The sequence below is a fragment of the Malaclemys terrapin genome, chromosome 8 (genome assembly GCF_027887155.1).
Source record: "Malaclemys terrapin pileata isolate rMalTer1 chromosome 8, rMalTer1.hap1, whole genome shotgun sequence".
Lineage (NCBI taxonomy): Eukaryota > Metazoa > Chordata > Testudines > Emydidae > Malaclemys > Malaclemys terrapin.
Genome location: NC_071512.1, coordinates 74,233,342 through 74,260,661, shown reverse-complemented (window position 1 = coordinate 74,260,661; position 27,320 = coordinate 74,233,342). Strand labels below are relative to the sequence as shown.

General features: G+C 43.4%; 1 protein-coding gene across 2 annotated transcripts in view; it reads right to left on the bottom strand.

The window, feature by feature from the left end:
- Positions 1-27,320, bottom strand: part of DPYD (dihydropyrimidine dehydrogenase) — a 613,360-nt gene that overhangs the window by 282,664 nt on the left and 303,376 nt on the right. For both annotated transcript variants that reach the window (XM_054037742.1, XM_054037743.1), the window contains exons 9-10: positions 13,471-13,578; positions 8,331-8,500 (exon numbers count right to left, since the gene is read on the bottom strand). In XM_054037742.1, the coding sequence (XP_053893717.1) occupies positions 8,331-8,500; positions 13,471-13,578 (278 nt within the window). The remainder of the gene's footprint in view (positions 1-8,330; positions 8,501-13,470; positions 13,579-27,320) is intronic.

Here is a 27,320-nt window from a genome sequence, read left to right as displayed (position 1 = left end):
AAATAAACTAAATTTTCCTCTGAAAAAATAATTTGACAAAATTTGTCAATGTTCCAACATATTTTTGAAACAAAGAGTTATGGGAAAACACCTCCATTTCTTATAAACAAAAGATTTTGGTTAAAGAAAAATCATTCTGAAATTTTCCCCACTTTCTTAATAATCCAACAATTTTTGGAAAAAGTATCAGAAGGTGCTCAACACTTTCTAAAAATCTGGCCCCTTCAAAGTGTCTCAAAGTGCACAACCAAGTAATGTCAGATGCTGAAACATTGTTTTCCTTCTGAAAGTAGGAAAAGTTGAGAAAGAGTAAGAAAAAGTGGGAAAACCTACTTTTTATACCACCTTTATACTGTTTAAAATAGTAAACACCTATTTTAAACAGTAAAAGGCATGAAAAATAAGGTCTCTTCCAACTTCTTTAGTTTCTCCTCCCTAAAATTTTTTTAAAATAATTTGTTGTTTTAAAATACCACAGGAATGAAGACTCATAGATCCATATACTTTAAGACCAGAAGGGACCATCCTGATACGACTTCCTGCACATTGCAGGCCTCAGAACCTCACCTATCCACTCCTGCAATATGCTCATCCTCTGTCTGAATTACTGAAGTCCTCAAATCTTGATTTAAAGATTTCAAGTTACAGAGAATCCACCATTTACTCTAGCTCAAGCCAGAAATGACCTACGCCCCACTATACTGCAGAGAAAGGGTGAAAAAAAACCCAAAACAGGACCTTTGCCAATTTGACTTGGGGAAAGATTCCTTCCCAACCACAAATATGACAAGCAGTTAGACCCTGAGCATGTGGGCAAGACCCATCAACCAGATGCTGGCAAAGAATTCTCTGTAGTAACTCAGAGCCCTCCCTATCTAATGCCCCATCTATCTGGCTGCTGAAGATATTTGCTAATAGCAGTTGCAGATGGGCCATATGCCTTTATAGACAATCTCATAAAACCATGCCCCTCCTAAACTTATCAATCTCAGTCTTGAAACAAGTTAGATTGTGTGCCCCCACTACTCCCCTTGAAAGACTGTTCCAAAACTATACTCCTCTGATGGTTAGATACCTTTCTCTAATTTCAAGCCTAAGCTTTTTGATGGCCAGTTTATATCCATTTGTTCTTGTGCCAACACTGACCCTTAGGTAATTCATTTCCCTCCCTGGTATTTATCCCTCTGATGTATTAATGGACAGCAATTTTATCTCCCCCCTTCCTTTTGTAAGGCTAAACAAGCCAAGCTCCATAAATCTCCATTAGGTAGTTTTTCCATTCCTCTGATCATCCTAGTATCCCTTTTCTGTACCTGTTCCAGTTTGAATGAATCTTTCTTAAACATGGGAGACCAGAACTGCACACAGTACTCCAGATGAGGTCTCACCAGTGCCTTGTACAATGGTAATAACACTTCTCTATCTCTACTGAAAATACCTTGCTAGATGCATCCTTGGATTGTATTAGCCTTTTTTATGGCTGCATCACATTGGCATCTTACAGTCATCCTGTGATCCACCAATATACCCAGGTCTTTCTCCTCCTCTATCACTTCCACACGATAAGTCCCCAGCTTATAGATATCATCCACAGGAATTTTTGCTAAGTGTATGACGCTGCACTTTGCACAATTAAACTTCATCCCCTTTCTATTATTCCAGTTTTCAAGGTCATCCAAATCTTCTTGTATGCTATTCCAGTGCTTTGTGTCGTCAGCGAATTGTATTAGCACACTCCCACTTTTTGTGCCAAGATCATAAACAAAATATTAAATAAGATTGGTCCCAAGACTGATCCCTACGGAACTCTGCTGGAACCTCCCTCCAGTCTGATAATCCTTTCAGGTTTACCAGCAGTAGTCTCCCCTTTAACCAGTTCCTTACCCATCATCTTTGGATTCTCATATTAATCACCAACTTCTCTAATTTAACTAATAGGCCTGGTCTACACTAGGCGTTTATGTCGAAGTTAGCGCCGTTACATCGAATTAACCCTGCACCCGTCCACACCGCGAAGGTATTTAGTTCGACATAGAGGTCTCTTTAATTCGACTTCTGTACTCCTCCCCGACGAGGGGAGTAGCGCTAAATTCGACATGGCCATGTCGAATTACGCTAGGTGTGGATGGAAATCGACGCTAATAGCTCCGGGAGCTATCCCACAGTGCACCACTCTGTTGACGCTCTGGACAGCAGTACGAGCTCGGATGCTCTGAACTGCCACACAGGAAAAGCCCCGGGAAAATTTGAATTTGAATTCCTTTTCCTGTCTGGCCAGTTTGAATCTCATTTCCTGTCTGGACATCGTGGCGAGCTCAGCAGCACTGGCAACGATGCAGAGCTCTCCAGCAGTGATGGCCGTGCAATCTCAGAATAGAAAGAGGGCCCCAGCATGGACTGATCGGGAAGTCTTGGATCTCATCGCTGTGTGGGGCGATGAGTCCGTGCTTTCCGAGCTGCGATCCAAAAGACGGAATGCAAAGATCTACGAGAAGATCTCTAAAGACATGGCAGAGAGAGGATACAGCCGGGATGTAACGCAGTGCCGCGTGAAAATCAAGGAGCTGAGACAAGGCTACCAGAAGACCAAAGAGGCAAACGGACGCTCCGGATCCCATCCCCAGACATCCCGTTTCTACGAGGCACTGCATTCCATCCTCGGTGCGGCCGCCACCACTACCCCACCAGTGACCGTGGACTCTGAGGATGGGATAGTGTCCACGGCTGGATCCTCGGACATGTTAGCGGACGGGGAAGATGAGGAAGGAGATGAGGAGGACGAGGCAGTCGACAGCGCTCACAACGCTGATTTCCCCGACAGCCAGGATCTCTTCATCACCCTTACAGAGATCCCCTACCAACCCTCCCCAGCCGTTACCCCGGACACAGAATCTGGGGAAGGATCAGCCAGTAAGTGTTGTAAAAATCTAAACATTTATTTGTAACAGAACAGGAATATTAACAATTTAAAAAATGGGTTTCTCATGATTAGTTTGATTAGCTTAACGGTTCAGTCATGGGCAGTGCAACTATTGAAAAAAAATCTAGCAATGTCCGGTTTTGCATGATTGTCCTGCCCAAGCCGCTCTACTGGTTAGTCACTGCTACAGCAGCTACAGTAAAATGCGGTCTATATGTCCGGGGATGGAGCAGAAATCCTCCTGTGACATCTCGAGGAAGCTCTCCTGGAGGTAATTGGAAATCCGCTGCATTAGGTTCTTGGGGAGAGCGGCCTTATTGGGTCCTCCGTAGTAGGACACGTTGCCACGCCACGAGACTATCAAGTACTCTGGAATCATTGCTCTGCACAGCATGGCGGCATACGGCCCTGGTCTTTGCAGGCTTTCCCGGAGCATTCTCTCTTTCTCGCTGTCAGAGATCCTCATGAGGGTGATGTCGCTCATGATGACCTGCTTTGAATGAGGTAGGGGAATGTTAGTGTTGGGACTGCTTTGCCGTTCCTTTACAGAACTGTAACCGCTGGTTTGCAGCCACGCGGTGGAGGCGGGAGAGGGGCAGCCGAAAGGGATCGTTCCCGGGGACAGCCGCGAGGGTGTGGGACAGGAGCAGACTTCCTGCTTGCCGAATTGCTGGCAGCAGGGACCGACATTGATTTCAATGTGAAATGAGGCCATTGCTAATATTAAAGTTTTAAGCTGCCACAAGTCTACGGCTTACCATGTCTGCCTGCAACAGAAATTCCGTTCTCCTGAGAGGCTTCTCAAATGTGCTGTAGAAGACCCCAGGCACTGAATGCGAAGGCCGAGAATTCGACCTTGTGCTGAGTGCGCATGTGAGAGGTGCTGTGCATGGTCTTGTTAACAGAGAAAGACTATGTTCTTTGTTCACAACTACATTTATCTTTCTGAGGAATTCACTCCCTTTTTCCCATTCCCACAGCCCCATCTGCGACTGTCTCACAACCTAGCCTGTCATCACACTCCCAGAGGCTAGCGCGGATTAGGCATAAGAAGAAGAGGACACGGGAGGACATGTTCTCGGAGCTTATAGCCTGCTCCAGAGCCCAGGCAGCACAGCAGACCCAGTGGCGGGAGAACTTGACCCGAATGCACCAAGCCAACATGGATCGGGAGGAGAGGTGGCGTCAGGAAGACCAGCAGGCGACTCAAACCCTGCTTGGACTAATGAGGGAGCAAACGGACACGCTCCGGCGCCTTGTGGATGTTCTGCAGGAACGGAGGCAGGAGGACAGAGCCCCGCTGCAGTCCATCTCTAACCGCCCTCCCCCGCCACCAAGTCCCATACTCCCCTCACCCAAAGTGCACAGAAGGAGAGGCGGCAGAGTCCCTGCTAACTCTCACTCCACCCCTGCAGAGAGCTCGAGCAGCAGAAGGCTCTCATTCCCCAAAATTTGACAAGTTCTTTCCTTCCCGCCTGACACAAGCCCCCGTCCAAGTTTCACTTTCCCAGTTCCATGTTTGGTTGATAATAAAAAATACGTTTCTGTTAACTACTGTTTCCATCATGTTCTTTTGCAGGAGGGGGGGATAGGGGGTTGGTAATTCGACAGGACAGTCACCTTTGGCAGGGTATATAGTCGGGGGCAGGCACAGCAGCAGGGCACATACATAGTGCAGTGATGCAGTGACTAGTTACCCTGGTTAGTCTGGGAGGTTGTTTTCATGTTATGTGGTGGGGGGTGGGTTGCTCTGTGACTTTGTGGCAGGGGAGGGCAGTTACAGATCTTAAGCGGCGGTCCTTAGGCAGGATCACAGAGCCACACAGCAGGGGATCTGTAACCGTCCTCCCCCTGCCACAAAGTCACATAGACCCCCCCATACACACAGTCCCTATCAGGAGGGGTGACAGGCTCCGTTGAAACAACCATCCCACCGCAGCGGAGCCTGTCAATCCTTGAGTTTAGAAGCTGCATTCGCGCCACTACAGTACACCCGCTCCGCACCACAGTCTGCGTCCCAGTTTTAAAAAATTCCCGCGAATACAGTATTAAAGAAAACGGTGTGCTTTAACAAAGTAGAACTATTTTTATTTTGAAACGTGTGTTGGAAGTGGGGTGAAGGGGGTATGTAACTGGATAGGATAGTCAACATTAACTGGGCAAAGAAATGGGGGCAGGTTTAGCTTCTCAATACACAAACTTTAAAGTCACAGGTTACCCTGCTCACTCAGGAACTTTGCTTTCAAAACCTCCCGGATGCACAGCGCTTCCCGCTGGTCTCTTCTAATCGCCCGGCTGTCTGGCTGTGAGTAATCAGCAGCCAGGCTATTTTCCTCAACCTCCCACCCCGCCATAAAGGTCTCCCCCTTGCTCTCACAGAGATTGTGGAGCACACAGCAAGCTGCAATAACAATGGGGATATTGGTTTCGCTGAGATCACAGCGAGTCAGTAAGCTTCTCCATCTCCCCTTGAGACGGCCAAAAGCACACTCCACCACCATTCTGCACTTGCTCAGCCGGTAGTTGAAGAGTTCTTTTTCAGTGTCCAGGGCACCAGTATAGGGCTTCATGAGCCAGGGCATTAGCGGGTAGGCTGGGTCCCCGAGGATGACTATAGGCATCTCCACATCCCCAAGAGTTATTTTGTGGTCCGGGAAGTAAATACCTTGCTGCAGCCGTCTAAACAGACCAGAGTTCCTGAAAACACGAGCGTCATGAACCTTGCCCGGCCATCCCACGTAGATGTTGGTAAAACGTCCCCTGTGGTCCACCAGTGCTTGCAGCACCATGGAAAAGTAGCCCTTTCTGTTAATGTACTGGCTGGCCTGGTGTTCCGGTGCCAGGATAGGGATGTGAGTTCCATCTATGGCCCCACCGCAGTTTGGGAATCCCATCGCTGCGAAGCCATCTATGATCGCCTCCACGTTTCCCAGGGTGACTACCTTTGGCAGCAGTACATCAACGATTGCCTTGGCTACTTGCATCACAACAACCCCCACGGTAGATTTGCCCACCCCAAACTGGTTCGCGACTGACCGGTAGCTGTCTGGCGTTGCAAGCTTCCACAGGGCTATGGCCACTCGCTTCTGGACAGTCAGGGCTGCTCGCATCCGGGTGTCATTGCGCTTCAGGGCAGGGGACAGCAACTCACAAAGTTCCAGGAAAGTTCCCTTCCGCATGCGAAAGTTTCGCAGCCACTGGGATTCATCCCAGACCTGCAGCACTATGCGGTCCCACCACTCAGTGCTTGTTTCCCGTGCCCAGAATCTCCTTTCGACGGCATCAACATGACCCATTGCCACCGTGATGTTCTCGGCGCTGGGTCCCCTGCTTTCTGAGAGGTCTGTGCTACTCTCAGACTTCAGGCCATCACCGCGTTGACGTAGCCTCCTCGCCTGACTTTTCTGCATCTGCCTCAGGGAAAGGTGTATGATAAGTTGCGAGGCGTTGAGAGCGGCCACAACTGCAGTGATGGTTGCAGCAGGCTCCATGCTCGCAGTGCTGTGGCGTCCGCGCTGTCACTGACTAGAAAAGTGCGCGAACTGATTTCCCGCCGGCGCTTTCAGGGAGGGAGGGCGGGAGTGATGGACGGATGACGACAGTTACCCAAAAGCACCCTGGACACCTTTTTTTTACCCAGAAGGCATTTGCGGCTCCACCCAGAATTCCAATGGGCAGCGGGGACTCCGGGAACTGTGGGATAGCTGACCACAGTGCACCACTTCCAATGTCGACGCTTTCCCCGTTAGTGTGGACTCACAAAGTCGAATTACTGTCCTTAGTGTGGACACACACGTTCGACTTTGCAATATCGATTCCAAAAATTCGATTTAAGTAAAATCGAACTACTCTCGTAGTGTAGACAAGGCCATAATTTCCCATGTGGAACTGTAGCAAATGCTTTCCTGAAATCCAGGTAGTTTAGAAATACTGCATTTGCTATGTCTAGAAAATTGATTAGGTTGGTCTGGCACAATCTACCTTTTGTAAAACCTTGTTGTATGTTATACCAATTACCATTTACCTTTGTCTTTAATTACTCTCTCTTTCAAAATTTGTTCTAAGAACTTGCATACAATTGAGGTCAATTAATGAGCCTGTAGTTTCCCGCATGACTTCCTCTCCCCCACCCCCTTCTTAAATATAGATACTATATTTGAAATTCTCCAGCCAGGATTTGGCCCTACATGATTGTATGACAAATAACCTCTTCCATACCTGTGATATTCTACAGCATTTCAGCATCTGGCAGTGTTTGAAACGTCAATAATGGCTATGCTTGATTAGGGGCAATTTTTACTTTATTAATTTCTAATCTGTAATATGATTTAGTTAATAAGTATAATTACAGACTTTATGAATGACAACTTTAAGAAAATACAAAGATTTGCACATACACTCACAAAGAGATCATGGAAGTCTGAATACTGATGAATTGAAAAACAGATCAGTACATTAATTACATTTTATCTCAATAAGCTTTCCTTTTTTTTTAAGAATGTCCCACCCCAATTTGAGTGTTTGCTTTATGGCAAGGAAAATAGAAGTAAATTATGAACATTGAAAAATTACATTGCTTATTGTGTACCATCATCCCATTTGTGTAACTATTAGGTCTCCAAAGATGTACACTTTCTCTTGAAAAGACAGGACCATTTTCACATAAATTCCATGACTGAGGTACATTACATGTCTCATTAGTATAAATTATGCAGCAATCCAAAGTATGCGCCACATAAATTATAAGCAAATAAGACCACCAAAATCTAATAATTGAAGACAAATAAAAAAGATTTCATAATAAAAAATGTTTACCAAAATCAAGTTAAGCATAGAAATATATGCTCAATGCCATCACTCCCCAGCCTTTGATAGGAATAAAAAACACAAAGAATTTTAACTAACCTTTTTACATGTCTTTATATCTTCCTTTGATTGGATCACTGTGATAAATTAAGTATGTCCCAGAATTGCACCTTTTTTGGGAAATCAGATTCCTGAAAAGTCACCGGTAATACTAGAATGGCCCATAATGATTCAGGTATGTCTCATCATTTGATATCTAGGGTGCATATGTGTGTTTAAACATTTCTAAATATTTTAGAGTTTATAAACAAAGGACCAAAATTTGCCCTCAGATACGCAAGCGCAACTTTTATTGACTTCACGGAGACTTGCACAAGCATAACTGAGGGTATAATTTGACACAGGCACAACATAAAATGAGCCTCAGACTTTGAATAAACATTTACAAATTTCAATTTCATTTTGATGAATTAAACCTTATGTAACAGTGTTTTAAGTGCTTTGCACAAGTTGGGCCTGTATAAATAACAATGATAATCAGTGTTCCATCTCATAAAATCAGTCATGTTACTACTACAAAAACATTCTGATTGTTCAGTTTTACCTCCTCAGGGACAGCCCTGATATTAGTGAATCCCTTTCTGAAGACCACAAATACACGGCGAGCTCCACAGCGTAAAGCAGATGTTGCACAATCAAAAGCAGTGTCTCCTGCTCCAAGTACAATTACAGTTCCCTGTATCAATGGCAATGGAGAGTGACAGGCACACATTCCTGAATGATGAAAAGAAAACCCCATTTTCAAGTAGAGAACCATTTCTGCATGACAACTCAAAAGATACTTGTACTCAAAGCAGTGTAAAATTGCATCTTGCAGTTTCCAAGCATGGAGTGTCACTATCAAATTATTCTGCTTCATTGAAAGACAGTTTTATTCCCACTTTTAAGATATGCTCATATACGTAATTTCATAGCCAGTACCCTTAGCAGCAGTGCCTGCCCATCATGGAGGGTTATAAACTACAATACATTTTTAAGAATGTAGGCTCTGTCATACTGTATTCAATCAATTTGAGATCATCATTCAAAAATTAAATTTTGACTACTTTCATCAGATTCATTATTCTCCTAAGTAAAAACCATTTTTATAGTTTATAAAGAGTGGCACTCTGTATTTTTCTAACAGCTTTTGATTTGTTTATTGCCCCATCTGATAATTTAATAATATTGGTCTCAGCCATATAAATTAAGTAACTTTTATAAAAGACTCTGAATATATCATGATTATGGCATGGTTCTCATAAGCCATTCCCTATGGCAGCTGAACATGATGCAGTAAGATTATTATTCTTACAATAATTTCTAGGGGACCTTGTTCTGAACTAAGTGCTTAATCTATATTGGTTTTCTACAGACTTTATTTGCAAAAAGAAAGAGAGAGAATTAGGACTTTCTAAGTGTTCATTATCCAGGGCGCTCTATTTGATAATTCGCTTATAAGAGATTCTTAAGTAAAACCAAAATGCATATACTCCATATATTGGATTGCACTTCAGCATCAATTTAAATGTAACTAACTGATGATTAGACAAATTACAGTAATTTAAAAAATTATAGCATAAATAATATAAAGCTATAATCTCAATGAGTTGGTGATAGTTTCATTCAGAAGAGTTTGTGTTGACCATATAATCAGTGCTCTGTAAGTCTTAACTTTGTGCTATAACAGTTGTGAATTTTCACAGCAAGGATTCAGAAGCACAAATATCAATTTCTTTCAAGAAAATAATACTTTAAATTTAAATTCACAGAAGAAGAACAAAGATATCCTGATCCCCAAAACCCTCTCCACTTGGAAAAGGTTCCATAGACTGCAAGACTCGGTCATTTTTCCATGTGCCTATGGCATGGGGCTTTGATTACTTTACTATATATATTTCTGTCTAGAATAATTTATCTCCAAAATGAATTCAATCCAATGAAAGGTGGTAGATTGACAGCAATGGAAAATGAACTCCTTTATTTTATCAAAGAACAAGCACAATATGGGAGATGACAGTGCAAGGCATGCCTATGACACCATTCCAACATGCCTAGAAATACCACTTCAGATGAACAAGAAGTTTAGTCACAATACCATTCAGATCTTGGTTTCTCTCCCAGATAAGGTCCCAATCCTGCAAATGACTCCACATGGGTGCAGAGATCTGCCCATACATAATGACTTGTAGGATTGGGGCCTAAAAGTTAATGGGGATACTCACATGTATAAATCTTTGCAGGATTGGAGGCTTAAATGGGGGGCATGTATAGATATTTGTATTTCACACACATTTATTTTAATGTGGAGGCCTATTTCTTGGAACCAATTTGAGGGAATATAAATTCATAAGCAATGGAGCTGAAAATTGAAAGAGTTTAGGTGGAGTGTTGCAAATAGGGAGAAAATATATATATCGTGGGGGAGTCTAATCTCTGGAGAATTGTCATCTTGGAAATAAGAAGAAAAATATTGTGTTAGGTGACTAAATATTATTTTCAAATTCTGTGTTTTAAATAGCGTGAAGTGCTTAGAGCCTTGGACAGGCACCAGAAAAAGCAATGTATGTAAAACAGATACATTTATTAATGTAGGATTCCAAATACCTACAGAGTATTGATGAAATTATTTTATAGTGATTTAAGAAATTGGTCTGTTTCCTCAAAATTTATACTTAGTCTTTTTAGAATAAATTAAATAAAATTAATTTTATCTTCTAGCAAATACAATATGCTCCCTCAGTGAGAGATGGCATTTTTAATGAACATGCATCCCGATCTTGCAAACACGTATGTATGTGAGTAACTAAGTATACATGTCATCCCACTGAGTTCTGTATTGTATTTTAGAATATAAATCTCAGTATTTTATAACTGTTTCAAGGTAGTGGTTTTTATTTTATATGGTTTTATTTGTATTAAATCAACAAATGTTTTATAGCTTTATAGTTCTTCATCACATCTATTTTAACCAAGTCTTTCTCAATGATTTCCTTCCTCCCCCCTCCCCATTTTTGTTTCTACATTTATTTTCAGCATACGAAAATGGACAAAAGTAACCTATTTAACATAGAAGATGAGGGATGGAATAGAGAAGGGATAAATCTTTCTTTCTGCAACACTTCCACTTTGTACTAAAAAGGGTTAACATAAAATTTCACTTTTATAAGCAGAAAATAAAGTTCCTGCAACAGACCATTTGTGCAAGCTGTTGTTTGTGGGAAACTGTGTTAAGAACATAAGAACAGCCATACTGGGTCAGACCAAAGGTCCATCTAGCCCAGTATCCTGTCCTCTGACAGTGGCCAATGGCAGGTGCCCCGAAGGGAATGAACAGACAGGTTATCATAAAGTGATCCATGCCCTGTCACCCAATCCCAGTTTCTGGCAAACAGAGGTTAGGGACACCATTCCTGCCCATCCTGGCTAATAACCATTGATGGACCTATCTTCCACGAATTTATCTAGCTCCCTTTTGAATCCCATTATAGTATTGGCCTTCACGACCCCTCTGGCAAGGAGTTCCAGAGGTTGACAGTGCGTTGTGTGAAAAAAATACTTTTTTGTGTTTGTTTTAAACCTGCTACCAATTAATTTCATTTGGTGGCCCCTTGTTCTTGTATTATGAGGAGGAATAACTAACACTTCCTTATTTACTTTCTCTATACACCACATGATTTTATAGACCTCTATCATATTCCTCCTTGATCACCTCTTTTCCAAGCTGAAAAGTCTCAGTCTTATTAATCTCTCCTCATATGGAAGCCGTTCTATACCCCTACTCATTTTTGTTGCTCTTTTCTGAACCTTTTCCAATTCTAATCTTTTTTGAGATGGGGTGACCACATCTGCATGCAGTATTCAAGGTGTGGGCGAACCATGGATTTATATACAGGCAATATGATATTTTCTGTCTTATTATCTATCCCCTTCTTGATGAGTCCCAACATTCTGTTTGCTTTTTTGCAAAAAAATGTGCAGCTGCACATTGAGTGGATGATTTCAGAGAACTATCCACAATGACTCCAAGATCTCTTTCTTGAGTGGTAACAGCTAATTTAGACCCCATCATTTTATATGTATAGTTACGATTATGTTTTCCAATGTGCATTACTTTGCATTTATCAACATTAAATTTCATCTGCCATTTTGTTGCCCAGGCACCCAGTTTTGTGAGATTCTTTTGTAGCTCTTCACAGTCTGCCTGGGACTTAACTATCTTGAGTAGTTTTGTATCAGCTGCAAATTTTGCAACCTCAGTGTTTATCCCTTTTTCCAGATCGTTTATGAATATGTTAAATAGGACTGGGCCCAGTACAGATCCCTGGGAGAACCACTATTTACATCTCTCCATTCTGAAAACTAACCATTTATTCCTACCCTTTGTTTCCTAACTTTTAACTAGTTACCAATCCATAAGAGAACCTTCCCTCTTATCCCATGACTGCCTATTTTGCTTAAGAGCCTTTGGTGAGGGACCTTGCCAAAGGCTTTCTGAAAAATCTAAATACACTATATCCACTGGATCTCCTTTGTCCGCATGCTTGTTGATCCCCTCAAAGAATTCTAGTGGAGTGGTGAGGCATGATTTCCCTTTACAACACCATGTTGACTATTTCCCAACAAATTATGCTCATCTATGTGTCTGACAATTTTGTTCTTTATGATAGTTTCAATCAATCTGCCCAGTACTGAAGTGAGGCTTACTGGCCTGTAGTTGCCAGGGGCACCTCTGGAGCCCTTTTTAAAAATTGCTGTCACATTAGCTATCCTTCAGTCATTTGGTACAGAAGCTGATTTAAATGATAGGTGACAATTAGTAGTCCTTCAATTTCACCTTTGAGTTCCTTCAAAACTCTTGGGTGAAATACCATCAGGTCCTGGAGATTTATTACTGTTTAATTTATCAATTTGTTAAGTAAACAGGCAGCCACATTCAACACACTGTGAACTTTCTGAATGGTCTTCAGGTGCGGTTCCATGGAGAGCACATTGAACTGATCCGTTCTGTAGGTGATAATGGCATAACTATTGTATACAGATTGTACTGTATATAAGCTTGGATAACTGAATATAGAAATAATCATTTGACTAACACATGGTCATATACTGTAATTCCCAGTCAGGCAGTGTGTGATTTTCTTTTTTAAGAGGACAATTTTTAATGTTTAAAAAGGCATAATACAACCCATAACCTATATAGACTACTGTTTCTCAAGTTTTCAAGCTGGCAACCCCTTTTTTAACCTCAAAAGTTTTTATGACCACCTTACATTTACTAGAAAAGTGCATAAAATGTATCAGTGATAATCATGATAAGCCTATGTAATTTATCCAAATATAATTTGATGTTAATATTTATAATTTAGTATATAATTATGTATAGTAATTTATAATCTCTCTCTCTCTCTTGCTCTCTAAATTTATTTCATTTTCTTTGTTGTAGAATTGTAACCAAATTTTCAAATCACAGAATGACTTATGCTTTAGATCGTTGTGTCGCAGCCTCCCTGATTGTCTTTTATCATCCCTAAGAGGGCTGTGACACAACAATCTAAACTATACATACTTCTGCATCTACACATGCGCCTTTATTGGATGTTCCACTGTACAAGTTTCTGTGTAGTGGAACTCCACTAAGTACTAATATAATTGCTAACCCTCTACTGAACATGTTTTAAACAATATATTTTATATACACACACCTGGTTTACTTGCCATTGCTACCAGTGGTAGAAAATCTTTAGATGTGTAGAAACCTTGGTCCATTCTCAGTCCTTGGAATATACCATCTTTGTTTGGTTCTGGTAAACCTGATACATATAATTTTAAGCAGATCATTTAGAAAACTTCAAAGATCAAAAAACAAGAGGTAAGCAGGACAAACAGTCTTAAAAACCTCCAAAATACCAACAGTTTTACCAAACCAGGGGCCTTACCAAACCACCTTGCATCCAAAAATAACATCACGGTGCTAACCAGTCAGTTTAATCAACTAGGAAGGGGCATAAGTACCAGAATTGCATATCTGCCCTGAGCACATTTGTACATCATCATCAGTGGCTGTTCTTGATTTATTTTCAGGAACCTGCAAGTTCTTATTTGTCTTTATATATTTATGGTTATTAATAACATAGTTGTACAGCAACAGTATGCGATAAGGTAGAGAGATGTCACAATTAAACAAAAACATTGCAAAGGATGTCTTTCCATTTCTGTGCAGCTGGGTAGCAGAGAAATGGATTAGCTGGCATGGGAGTTAGGAAGTTATTTTTCATCCAAATTGAATGAAATAACATGACATTTTCAACAAAAGTCTGGACTTTTATATCTAAACAGGAAACAAGTTAACAAAATACTCTCTAATACATTAACTTTTAAAATCATTAGATAACTGAGGTATGTAATTGTAAAATAATTAGTAATTATATAGTATAAAAAAACTGAACAAAACATTTTTTCATTGGAAAGTACTGACTCATAAAAATGGAAACCGTTAGTGGGAAAAAGTTGATTTTTGATTAATTTCCCAATTTGAAAAAAAAAACTGGGGGATGAGCGGGAGTGGACTGGGGGGGGGAACGGGAGTTGCCTCTTTACTGTTCATGCCTTTTTCCAAATCATTTATGAATATGCTGAATAGCACTGGTCCCAGTACAGATTTTAGGAGGACCCTGCTATTTACCTCTCTCCAGTAAGAAAACTGACCATTTAGTCGTATCCTTTGTTTCCTATCTTTTAACCAGTTACTGATCCATGAGATGACCTCCCAAGACTGCTTATTATCTCATGACTGCTTACTTTGCTTAAGAGCCTTTGGTGAGGGGCCTTGTCAAATGTTTACTCAAAGTCCAAGTTGCAACATTACCCAGGGTACAATCTGGACTAGTGAACAGCTGTTAGTACCTTGTATAATGGTACTAACACTTCCTTGTCTCTACTGGGAATACCTTGTCTGATGCATCCTAGGACTTCATTAGCCCTTTTCATGGCCACATCACATTGATGGCTCATAGTCATTCTGTGACAATACATCCAGGTCTTTCTCCTCCTCTATCGCTTCCAACTGACAAGTCCCCAGCTTATAGCTTGTTGTTAGTCCCAAAATGCATGACCTTGCACTTTGCACTATTACATTTCATCCCATTTCTATTACTCCAGTTTACAATGTCATTCAGATCTTCTTGTATGATATTCCAGTCCTCCTCTGTATTGGTTATACCTCCCTTCTTTGTGTCATCCGCAAATTTTATTAGCACACGCTCACTTTTTATGAGAAGGTTAATAATAAAAATGTTAAATAAGATTGGTCCCAAGACATCGATTCCTCATTTTTTAAATTACTTTTCCTCCTCTTTGAGGATCCTCTCCACCTGGGGTTCAGGTTACAGCCAGTCTGTTTCTTTGCCAAGATGTAAATTATTCACTCACACCCTTCTTTCTGCCAAAGAATGGCCACTTAATCAAGTGATAGTCCATTTGATTTTGTTGACATTTGGCTGAGTCATCAGTTTGCCTTTTTGTCTCTGAGGAACTGATTTGTGCTGCTTCCCCAGATTTGGAATACGCCTTAATAATATCATACAATAGAATCTTATAACTTTACAAACAAGGTTGCCACACATGTTTTACCAGGACAATAATCATCAGCAAACTATGAATTTTCAAACAATACCTCACAAGACATATTTTGTACATACTTTATCATAGTCTTGTAAAAGTGGTCAACACAGGGATACAGTCTGTCACACAAGTACATTATATCCACTATATCACCGTTGTCCACATGTTTCTTGACACCCTCAGAGAACTCTAACAGATTGGTGAGGCATGATTTCCCTTTACAAAAGCAGTGTTGACTCTTCCCCCAAGATATTGTGATCATTTGTGTTTCTATTCATTCTGTTCTTAACTATAGTTTCAACCAATTTGCCTGGTACTGGAGTTACGGTTTAATGGCCTGTAATTGCCAGGATCACCTCTGGATCCTTTTTTAAAAATAGGTGTTAAAATAGCTATCCTCCAGTCATCTGGTACAGAGGATGATTTAAGTGATAGGTAACACACCATAGTTTGCAGTTCTGTAATTTCGTATCTGAGTTCCTTCAGATTTAGTCCTGGTGACTTATTACTGTTTAATTTATCAATTTGTTCCAAAACCTCCTTTACTCACACCTCAATCTGGGACAGTTCATCAGATGTCACCTAAAAAGAATGGCTGAAGTGTGGAAACCTCCCTCACATCCTCTGCAGTGAAGACCGATGCAAAGAATTAATTTAGTTTTTCTGCAACAGCCTTGTCTTCCTTCAGTGCTCCTTTAGCACCTCAATCATCCAGTGGTGGATTGTTTGGCAGGCTTCTTGCTTCCAATGTACTTACTCTTCAATTTCTTTTTTGGCATGATTCATGATTTTTGAACACTTGTGGCTGGAAATACTACATGTCTATAGCTAAATGTTGAGAAAAATCAGGAAAGGAAATACTTGTGCAAATTCAGTGTATAGCAGAATAGAACCCCTGAACATCATACTTTCTCTGAAAGTAAGAACATTCGCTAATGAACAATGAATAAGGGATAGGCGGAGATGCTGCCAGTTAATTGGTGTGTATTTATTAAGAGTATGTAAAATATGTATATGAAATGGTCCAAAAATTGTACAGATTGTGATTGCTCTTTCTCCCCTGCTATTCATATGTTTTATCATTCTAAATTGGGTACCACAATAAGCAGCCTTACAGCACTGTGCTTTCCTCTCTCTAACTCTCAGTGCTTAAGCTTCTGCCCAAAAGACTGAGGATAGAGTTGAGAGAGAGAGTTGACCCACCGCTGCTACTGGGTTTTACACTACCAGAGGTGACATTCCATCCTCAATCTGTGTGCAAAACTCATTGACATTAGCATGCGTTCCAGTGTGAATTAAATTAATATGTGGCCCTAATCTCCCACCCGACCCCGCACCTTCAAAAATGAAAACGATACCCCCCCCAAACCAAAAGAACTCTCATCCCTTTTTACCCGTGCAGTCTCTTTCACTAACTGAACTTGATTCTACTCCTATTAAAGTCAGTGACATAACTCCCACTAATCTTAAGAGGATCAGAATCAGGCCAAGAGTCTAATGCTAATGGGCCAAATTCACTGCTGGTCCAATACCACTGAAACCAATGGAACTGGATCAAGGATGAATTTGGTCCAAGATCTTTTATGCTGACTACTGTGATAACAAAATAGAATACTAGGGATCTACTGCTTAGTATTAATTTTATTGTTATTTGCATGAGATGCATTTTCTTTTTATAGAAAAATCTAAGAAAACCACATTTATAATATTTACATTTGAAGGAAATGCTAAGGGATTTCCCCTCACATGCTCATATATGTCTGTCACAGTTACAAGTCCTTTCCTATGCTTTCACACTGGCTGTACTGGATTCTAATATATAAACTTTCTCATTGGTGTTTGCCATGGTAACGATTGCAGATACTTCAATTAAACAAGATCAAGTACCATCAAGTACTTCACACAGCCAGTAGCCACCCATGAGAGAGATTTTATATGGAGACAGAGGCCTGGTCTACACTACGGGTTTAGGTCGACTTTAGCAGCGTTAAACCGAATTAAGCCTGGACACGTCCACACAACAAGGCCCTTTCTTTCGACTTAAAGGGCCCTTTAAACCGGTTTCTTTACACCACCTCCGACGAGGGGATTAGCGATAAAACCGGCCTTTGCGGGTTGGAATTGGGGTAGTGTGGACGGAATTCGATGTTATTGGCCTCCGGGAGCTATCCCACAGTGCTTCATTGTGACCGCTCTGGACAGCGCTCTCAACTCAGATGCACTGACCAGGTAGACAGGAAAAGACCCGCGAAGGTTTGAATTTCATTTCCTGTTTGCCCAGCGTGGAGAGCACAGGTGACCACGCAGAGCTCATCAGCACAGGTAACCGTCATGGAGTCCTCCCAGGATCGCAAAAGAGCTCCAGCATGGACCGAACGGGAGGTACGAGATCTGCTCGCCATATGGGGAGATGAAGCAGTGATATCTGAACTCCGTAGCAGTAAAAGAAATGGAAAAGTATTAGGAAAGATCTCCAAGGCCATGAAGGACCGAGGCCATAACAGGGACACACAGCAGTGCCGCGTGAAAATTAAGGAGCTACGGCAAGCCTACCACAAAGCCAGAGAAGCAAACGGAAGGTCCGGGGCAGAGCCGCAAACTTGCCGCTACTACGCGGAGCTGCATGCGATCCTAGGCGGTGCAGCCACCACTACCCCAACCGTGTGCTATGACTCTCTCACTGGAGAAACACACAGGGAAGACGGTTCGGGGAACGAGGAAGATGACGATGGAGGTACTGTAGGTAGCTCACAGCAGCAAGGAAGTGGAGAAACCGGTTTCCCCAACAGCCAGGATATGTTTGTGACCCTGGACCTGGAACCAGTAACCCCCGAACTCACCCAAGACCCTCAGGGCACACAGGAGACCTCTGGTGAGTGTAACTTTGTAAATATTTGTAAACATTACAAAAAAAAAAGCAAGCAAGTCTGTTAACGTGTATAGGGATGGAGCGGAAATCCTCCAGGGACATCTCCAGAAAGCTCTCCTGGTTGAAATGGGGTGATTTTATTAAGGGGGACATTCAGAGGCGCCCGTTCCTGCTCTTCTGACCAGAAATGTTCCCCGCTGTTAACCACGCGGTGGGGGGAGGGGTGAAGTGATCATCCCAGAGAATCGTGTGTGTGTGTGTGGGGGGGGTGGTTTACTTGTGTTTGTGCCGCATGTTAACCGGGAAACCGCAGCCCCCTCCTTTTACATTGAAACCCCATTTTAAATGGACAACCCAATTCATCCTTGATATGGGAAATACGCTGCTGTTTGCAACCTTTCCCGCATGTTAAGAAGGTTAAAAAAGCCAAAACACTGTGGCCTACGATGGCTGCCTGCAAGCCGAAATATGCGACCTTGTAATGAAAGAGTGTACCCATTGTTCCCTAAAATGTGTCTTTTTTAACCACCTCTCCCTTCTCCTCCACCAGCTGCAAATGTTTCTCCTTCACAGAGGCTCGTGAACATTAGAAAGAGAAAACGTAAGACGAGGGACGAGATGTTCACGGAGCTGCAGATGTCCGCCCAGGCTGATAGAGCACAGCAGAATGCGTGGAGGCAGTCAATGTCGGAGATGAGAAAAGCCCAATATGAACAAGAGGAGAGGTGGCGGGCTGAATTGCGGGAAGAACAGAGCAAGTGGCGGGCTGAAGACGATAGGTGGCGTCAGCTTGCAGACAGACGGCAAGAGGCAATGCTCCGTCTGCTGGAGCATCAAAGTGATATGCTCGAGCGTATGGTTGAGTTGCAGGAAAGGCAGCAGGAGCAGAGACCGCCGCTACAGCCCCTGTGTAACCAACAGCCCTCCTCCCCAAGTTCCATAGCCTCCTCACCAAGACGCCCAAGAACACGGTGGGGGGGCCTCCGTCCACCCAGTCACTCCACCCCAGATGATCGCCCAAGCATCAGAAGGCTGGCCTTCAATAAGAGTTAAAGTTTTAAAATGCAGTGTGTCCTTTTCCATCCCTCCTCCCCCACCCATCCCAGGCTACCTTGGCAATTATCCCCCTACCTCTGTAAGGAACTAATAAAGAATGCATGAATGTGAAAAAACAATGACTTTATTGCCTCTACAAGCGGGAGGGGAGGGGAGGGTGGGGTGGGGTGGTTGGTTTACAGGGAAGTAGAGTGAACCGGGTCGGGGGGGGGGGGGGGTTGGAGGGTTCATCAAGGAGAAACAAACAGAAGTTTCACACAGTAGCCTGGCCAGTCACAAAACTCGTTTTCAAAGCTTCTCTGATGCGCACCGCGCCCTGCTGTGCTCCTCTAACCGCCCTGGTGTCTGGCTGCGCGTAATCAGCGGCCAGGCCAGTTGCCTCAACCTCCCACCACGCCATAAAGGTCTCCCCCTTACTCTCACAGATATTGTGGAGCGCACAGCAAGCAGCAATAACAATGGGGATATTCTTTTCGCTGAGGTCTGAGCGAGTCAGTAAGCTGCGCCAGCGCGCTTTTAAACGTCCAAATGCACATTCCACCACCATTCGGCACTTGCTCAGCCTGTAGTTGAACAGGTCCTGACTCCTGTCCAGGCTGCCTGTGTACGGCTTCATGAGCCATGGCATTAAGGGGTAGGCTGGGTCCCCAAGGATCACGATAGGCATTTCAACATCCCCAATGGTCACTTTCTGGTCCGGGAAGAAAGTCCCTTCCTCCAGCTTTCGAAACAGAGCAGAGTTCCTGAAGACGCGAGCATCATGTACCTTTCCCGGCCATCCCACGTTGATGTTGGTGAAACGTCCCTTGTGATCCACCAGGGCTTGCAGCAGCATTGAAAAGTACCCCTTGCGGTTTACGTAGTCGGTGGCTTGGTGCTCCGGTGACAAGATAGGGATATGGGTTCCGTCTATGGCCCCGCCACAGTTTGGGAATCCCATTTCAGCAAAACCATCCACTATTGACTGCACGTTGCCCAGAGTCACTACCCTTGCTATCACCAGGTCTTTCATTGCCCTGGCAAATTGGATCACAGCAGCCCCCACCGTAGATTTGCCCACTCCAAATTGATTCCCGACTGACCGGTAGCTGTCTGGCGTTGCAAGCTTCCACAGGGCTATCGCCACTCGCTTCTCAACTGTGAGGGCTGCTCTCATCTTGGTATCCTGGCATTTCAGGGCAGGGGAAAGCAAGTCACAAAGTTCCATGAAAGTGGCCTTACGCATGCGAAAGTTTCGCAGTCACTGGGAATCGTCCCATACCTGCAGCACGATGCGATCCCACCAGTCTGTGCTTGTTTCCCGGGCCCAGAATCGGCGTTCCACGGTATCAACCTGCCCCAGTGACACCATGATTTCCACATTGCTGGGGCCTGTGCCTTGTGAGAGGTCTATGTCCATGTCAATTTCCTCATCACTCTCGTCGCCACGCTGCAATCGCCTCCTCGCCTGGTCCGGGTTTCGCCTTGGCATGTTCTGGCTCTGCATATACTCCAGGACAATGCGCGTGGTGTTCATAGTGCTCATAATTGCCGCGGTGATCTGAGCGGGCTCCATGATCCCAGTGCTAGCTATGGCGCCTGGTCAGAAAAAAGGCGCGAAAGTAGTATCTGATGGACCAGGAGAAGGAGGGCGGGAGGGAGGGAGGGCCGAGTGACGACATGGCGTACAGGTACAGGAACAGGGAGAAACACAAACAACTGTCACACAGAATGGTCCCCCCAAAGATTAAACTGGAAACCCTGGGCTTAGCAGGCCGTTGATTTCACGGAGGAAGGGGAAGCAAATGAACACAGAACAAATCTATTTTTTACATCTTAAGGTGGCAGCCGACGCTGCAGCATGAGTGACAGCCATACCAGTACGATGACGATGGGTACCAATCATAATATACCATCATCTGCCAAAAGGCAAGGGGCTGCTGCTGTGTAGCAATGCAGCCCCACGTCTGCCAGCCCCACGTCCGCCAGCACCCAGCATCGCCCTCGGCCTCTTCTGGGCGCTTAGCAGACAATATTGGGCAATTGGCAGAAAATAGTATATTACGACTGGTAACCGTCATCATCAAAACAGTAGCACGTCTGCCCAGGTGGCCATGATTGACAGCCATACCAGTATGACGACGACGGGTACCAGTCATAATATACCATCGCCTGCAAGGGGCTGGTGCAATGCAGCCCTATGGCTGCCAGCCCCACGGCTATCACTCATGCTACACCGTCTACCGCCAAAAGGCAGTTAGCAGCTGCTGCTGTGTAGCAATGCAGTCCCACGTCTGCCAGCACCCAGAGGACATATGGTGACGGTGAGCTCAGCTGAGCTGAGCGGGCTCCATGCTTGCCGTGGTATGTTGTCTGCACAGGTAACCCAGGTAAAAAGGCGCGAATCTATTGTCTGCCGTTGCTGTGACGAGGGGGGAGGGGCCTGACGACATGTACCCAGAACCGCCCGCGACACTGTTTTGCATCATCCGGGCATTGGGATCTCAACCCAGAATTCCAAGGGGCGGCAGAGACTGCGGGAACTGTGGGATAGCTGTGGGATAGCTACCCATAGTGCAATGCTCCGGAAGTCGACGCTAGCCTCGTACTGTGGACGCGGTCTGCCGACTAGAGCACCTAGAGCATTTTATTGTGTGGACACACACAATCGGCTGTATACAACCGATTTCAATAAAACCGGCTTCTATAAATTCGAACTAATTTCGTAGTGTAGACATACCCAGAGAGAGAAATACAAGAACCAATACCCACCCTGCAGAGATACCCTTCAGTAATAAACTGCCACCTAACAGAAATACACTTTAGAGAGAGATCAAATATTGATAAATAGCCAGTAGCCACTCAGGAGAGACAATTTGGAGAAACACAGTTACATGGAAGAAATATAGTTTAGAGCAAAAGAGTCACATAGAAAAGATACAATTTGGGAAAAAAACAGTCACCAATAACAGATACAATTCAGGGTAAAGAACTATCCAGGAGAGAGAGGATTTGGAGACACTATCCACCCAAGAGAAATACCCTTTGAAGATGCATTAAAGAGATCCTTTAGAGCAGTGCTTCTCAAAGCCGGTCCACCACTTGTTCAGGGAAAGCCCCTAGCGGTCCGGGCCGGTTTGTTTACCTGCCCCGTCTGCAGGTTTGGCCGATCGCAGCTCCCACTGGCCACGGTTCACCGCTCCAGGCCAATGGGGGCTGCGGGAAGGGCGGCCAGCATCTCTCTTGGCCTGCGCCGCTTCCTGCAGCCCCCATTGGCCTGGAGCGGCGAACCACGGCCAGTGGGAGCCGCAATCGGCCAAACCTGTGGACGCGGCAGATAAACAAACCGGCCTGGACTGCCTGGGGCTTTCCCTGAACAAGCTGCAGATCAGCTTTGAGAACCACTGCTTTAGAGCAATGATACTCAGACCTTAATGGTTCAGAAGCCAAATTAACAATCAACATTAACCAAAAGAGCTAGAGTAGTGTGAATTCATTGGCTATATATTATTCTCACAGCAAAATGACTGATGAAGTATTATTTTATCAACTACAATTGGTTAATAACATAGTAAAATCATCCTGATTGGTTAATAACTTAGACTGACATACTTAAATCACACAGTGCTTTAATATCATGTGCTGCAGGAGACACATTAAAGAGACACTTGTGGCTCCCAAGCCTCAGTCTGACTATCACTCATATTTTACTGATACTGATGCACAATAGCCAGCAGCCACCCAAGAAGTATACACTACAGAACTACATAAACAATAGAGGCTCTAGTGAGTATATTCTCGCCTCTCAAAATCCACCAAGTAAGCCATCAAAGAGACCCTTTTGTTCAGTACTTGGTATTCCCTGATCATAAACAATCATTCATCTCCAAATCTCCTGCCTGTAACATATACCAAAGCCTAACAATAACTTAGCCATTTCCCATTGCTGCATTAAGGAACACTCCTTCGAGGGGAGTTTCGGGAGGGAACTGCTGTGTACTCTCATGGTTGCCAGTGGTAAAGTTGGGTGGAGATGGAAGATTAGGGGGCACAAAAGCACTGTTCAATGTCAGATATCTTGAATATTATTTTACTTTTATTTCCTTTGAATCATCACATAAATTGTTAAAGACATTTTAGTTAAATTCTCCTCTGTTTTTCATTGTGGAGCTTTGGACAGCAACAGTTTACTTAATTGTCAAGAACCCTTTTTTAAATTAAAAATTATGGAGGGGAGGCTTTTGGGAGGAATGAAATGGTTTGCATTTTGGATTAACGCTGCAAACCAGTTGCCTCTCCATGGCTAAGGGACAAGGCATTGTGTTTGCAGAACTGGCGGAGTGGATGCTTCACCCACCCCCACTTCTCCTGGATTCTGCAGAGTGGCTCAGCACAGGGAAGAGGACAGCCACCAAGGACTGGAAATGATACGAAACATTTGAAATGGTCACAGGGTGAATGGACTACTCTGACTTTTCATAGACAAACGGTTCCCTTTCCCTTACTAGAAGTAGGTGAGCCTGCACACCAACCACACCCACTGCCTTTCCATGTAGCTCCCATTCATAAGGGGAAGGAAAAGATTGGGGTTGGGGCTTTGCACAACCATAAATGTCATTAAACTGTTTTTCCTCTACCTGAGCCCTTTAAAAGCCTACCCTCCACTCTCTTCCTCTCTCTCGCCCATTTTGTGTGGCCCAGGGACTGCCACTGTCAGAATGGGCTGAGAAAAGCCCAGATACAGGGGCACAGTGACTACTCGTTATTACTCTGTTATAGCTTCCACTAAATGTTTTATAATGGTTCATGGGATTTCAATAAAATCATTGATTTGCAGCCGTATCTTGCTCAGGGACCAAGTTGAGGTGGAGTGTGGGTGGATGTGGTGAGGGGGCCGGCTTCAGGCATGTATTACTAGAGCCAGACGGGAGTGTGGGGGTGCACTGTAACTTACCAACCTTGGATTCCGGTTCCTGCCACGGCTTAGGGTCCTTCTAAAATGACTCCTCGGGGGGGGGGGGGGGGGGGATTCCTGAACCGGGTCTGCCAGGTAGAGCTATTGAGTAACATGCTCCTCTTCCTCCAGGTCTCCCCGGCTTCCTCTAAAGTTCCTGTTGCCTCCCTGCCCCTCAGCTGTGTCCTGTCATATGATGAGGCTGGTGGGGTGGAGGAGGGGGTTGTGTCTGAATTCAGGTTCAGTACTCGTGGCCATCGAGAGCACCCAATCCAGGTCATTGGAGTAAGGGCATATGCTAGATCCCCACCGGGAGCGACTGAGTCCTTCACTCTCTGGTACAGGTGCCTGAGGTGCTCCATGTGGTCCCAGCACTAGGATGGAGTCTGGTGAATGTCTGTCTCCTACAGCCCTCTGTGAAATCTCCGGGTACAGGAGACGGTTTCTGCTGGTACGGACAAAGTCGGAAGAACAGCGTATTCTGACCATGCACTGATTAGCACCCAGATGTGCTCCGGAGATCAGGCAGCAGTTCTTTAAGCATAATCCATGATTGCTGGGGCTGATCAATACAGTTCAAAGGAGAACTGAAAGTGCTCAGCACTTGTTGCCAGTACTGCTGGGAATGGAGGATCACAGATCTTTGGGTAAAGGACAGGCAACAAAGGGATCAATGCATTGTGGAACTGATGCCGGAAGACTATTGATACATGTGACCTGGTACATGCTACTTGCTGCCATCCACACTGCACTGGGTTCAGGGCAGAGGCATGTACGTACCCATACCCCTCATGCATGCTAGCTTTCACACACTAGGCTGTCCTTCTGGAACTTGTTCTAGGAATTTAGATGCGGAAAATAGGGGGATTATGGCACAACAACGCACATGTAATCTTGTACACTCACAAGTATAGACACACCCTCAGCCAGGTCTTTCAAAAAAGAAAATGCTGCTGTTACTGCTGCAATTACTGCTCAGGCCTGTGAGGAAAACTAAAAGGGAGAGGAGGCTGGGGCGAAGAGGTACAGCATACATCTCTCTCCCACTCAGATTAAATTCCCTCTCCCCTTCTAAGCCTGCATTCATTGTTTGGGTTACTTAAATCTGGTCTGTTTGGCCAGATTTAGATGTGTGAATGAACTTCTCAACCAGTTCTAATAACTGACACACAAAATAAGCGTTATCTCATGGTAAGGGTCAAATATAAACAAAAACTGGAGTTAAAGTTTTAAATATATATCAGTAGCCTAAGGTGAGGGTTTTTTTTTAAAATCCAAACATGGAAAAGTCAGAAAATTCAGAGTTAAGGTTATATTTTAAAACATTTTAAACACTGGTAAGTAAGTAAATGTAGAGTTAAAAAGCCTCAGACAAGCTGAACTATGCCCTTGCATTTCTGCTTCCTCACTTCAGATGGAGTTGTTGCTGTCAAAAGGTAGGGATACAGAGCTATTATCACATAGAAGCCTCAAACTAAAGGCTACTTTTTTTTATTAAAAAGTTGAATCAATTATTTAAGAACAAAATGGAACTCAGCTATGGACCAGCACCGCCATAATTATAGACAGGGTTGGTAATACTGCTATTAGTGAGGTTGCCCAATACCTTCTATTATAAGTCCGTTTTCCGTTGCTTATAACTCTGTCAAACATTGACCTTTTGGGCTAAAATTTTCCATGGTGGGTGTTTGCCTCAGAATGAATTACTTTTGGAAAATGTCAGTCAAAATTTAGCCATTTCTGAGAATGAGGCTAGGAAAAAACACATTGTTTTGCCCATGTTAAAAAATTCTGACCACCTTTTTGTTGAAATGTGCTAGCACCTCATTCCCTGGAGCAAGACTTGAAATCTGGCAGAGTGCGGCCTTTGTGTCAGGAAAATCAACCCAGATTTGGCCACATTATAAACCTCTGAAAAATTGAAGCTTGTATATAGTCAGTAGAGAAATCTTTGATTTTAGCAGTTAAATCTCCAAAGATTCCATCCTCACTATCACTGTTCTTCCCTTCTTAAAATGATTTATTAGGCTAGATGAATAAATGACATACCTCCCATAGGAAGCATCCATATACCTATTTTTTCTGCTGCAAAGAGCCTTTTTGAATTAACCGAAGACACCTATGTTTCCACTCTTTTTATGCACTCAGCTCTCTCATTGATCTCTCATACTTCTATATCAAATATTTCAGATATACACCTCTGCTTAGGATGACCAGATGTCCCAATTTTATATGGACAGTCCTGATATTTGGGGCTTTTTTTTAATATAGGCTCCTATTACTCCCCACCCCCCGTCCCGATTTTTCACACTTGCGGTCTGGTCACCCTACCTCTGCTTGATAAAGTTCTCAGTTTGCCAGGAAATTAACAGACACCGATACTGTATGATCACCAAACAGCAAAGATGCATGACAGATACATATATTTAAAATTGTGTTCCTATAAGTATCCTTTATTATTTTTGAATGCTCTATTCCTCTTCAACATGTCTGGGTTCTGATCAGGGGGAAAGGAGATCAAAAATCTAGGCACAAAAATATGTTTTATTCTATGTCGCCGTGCAAACTGTATTACAAGTTTTAAGTACATTAAAGTACTACCTTAAAAGATAATATTAAAACAGTAGCTTTTCATAACTGTCCAAAACTTAGTTTTCCCTAGACATATCTGTATTCAGTTTTACATGCTCAACGTATTTGTTTACATCAGTTTATGATGAACAGGATTAAGTACTGATAATTTTGCTGTTAATCCATCAATGTTAAACAATGAGTTAGGTTTGAACTGTTCTAAAATGCAACATTATGCTACTGCTTACTCCAACTGTAGAACACTACTTATTATATTAATGCTCTATTAAAATTCATTCTAACACAACCACCGGAATAATATTAAACAGAAAGTCATTGGTATCTAAAGAGTTACTCACTGTATATTTTTAAAGGCTTAATCCTAAGAGATGCAATTCCCAATAAAGTTGTGGGTGCTCTGCAGGTGCTCCACATCTCTCAAGGTCAGGCCATTAGTGATTAGCACATTAGTAAATACTTTTGAGGCTTATATTTTTAAAGGA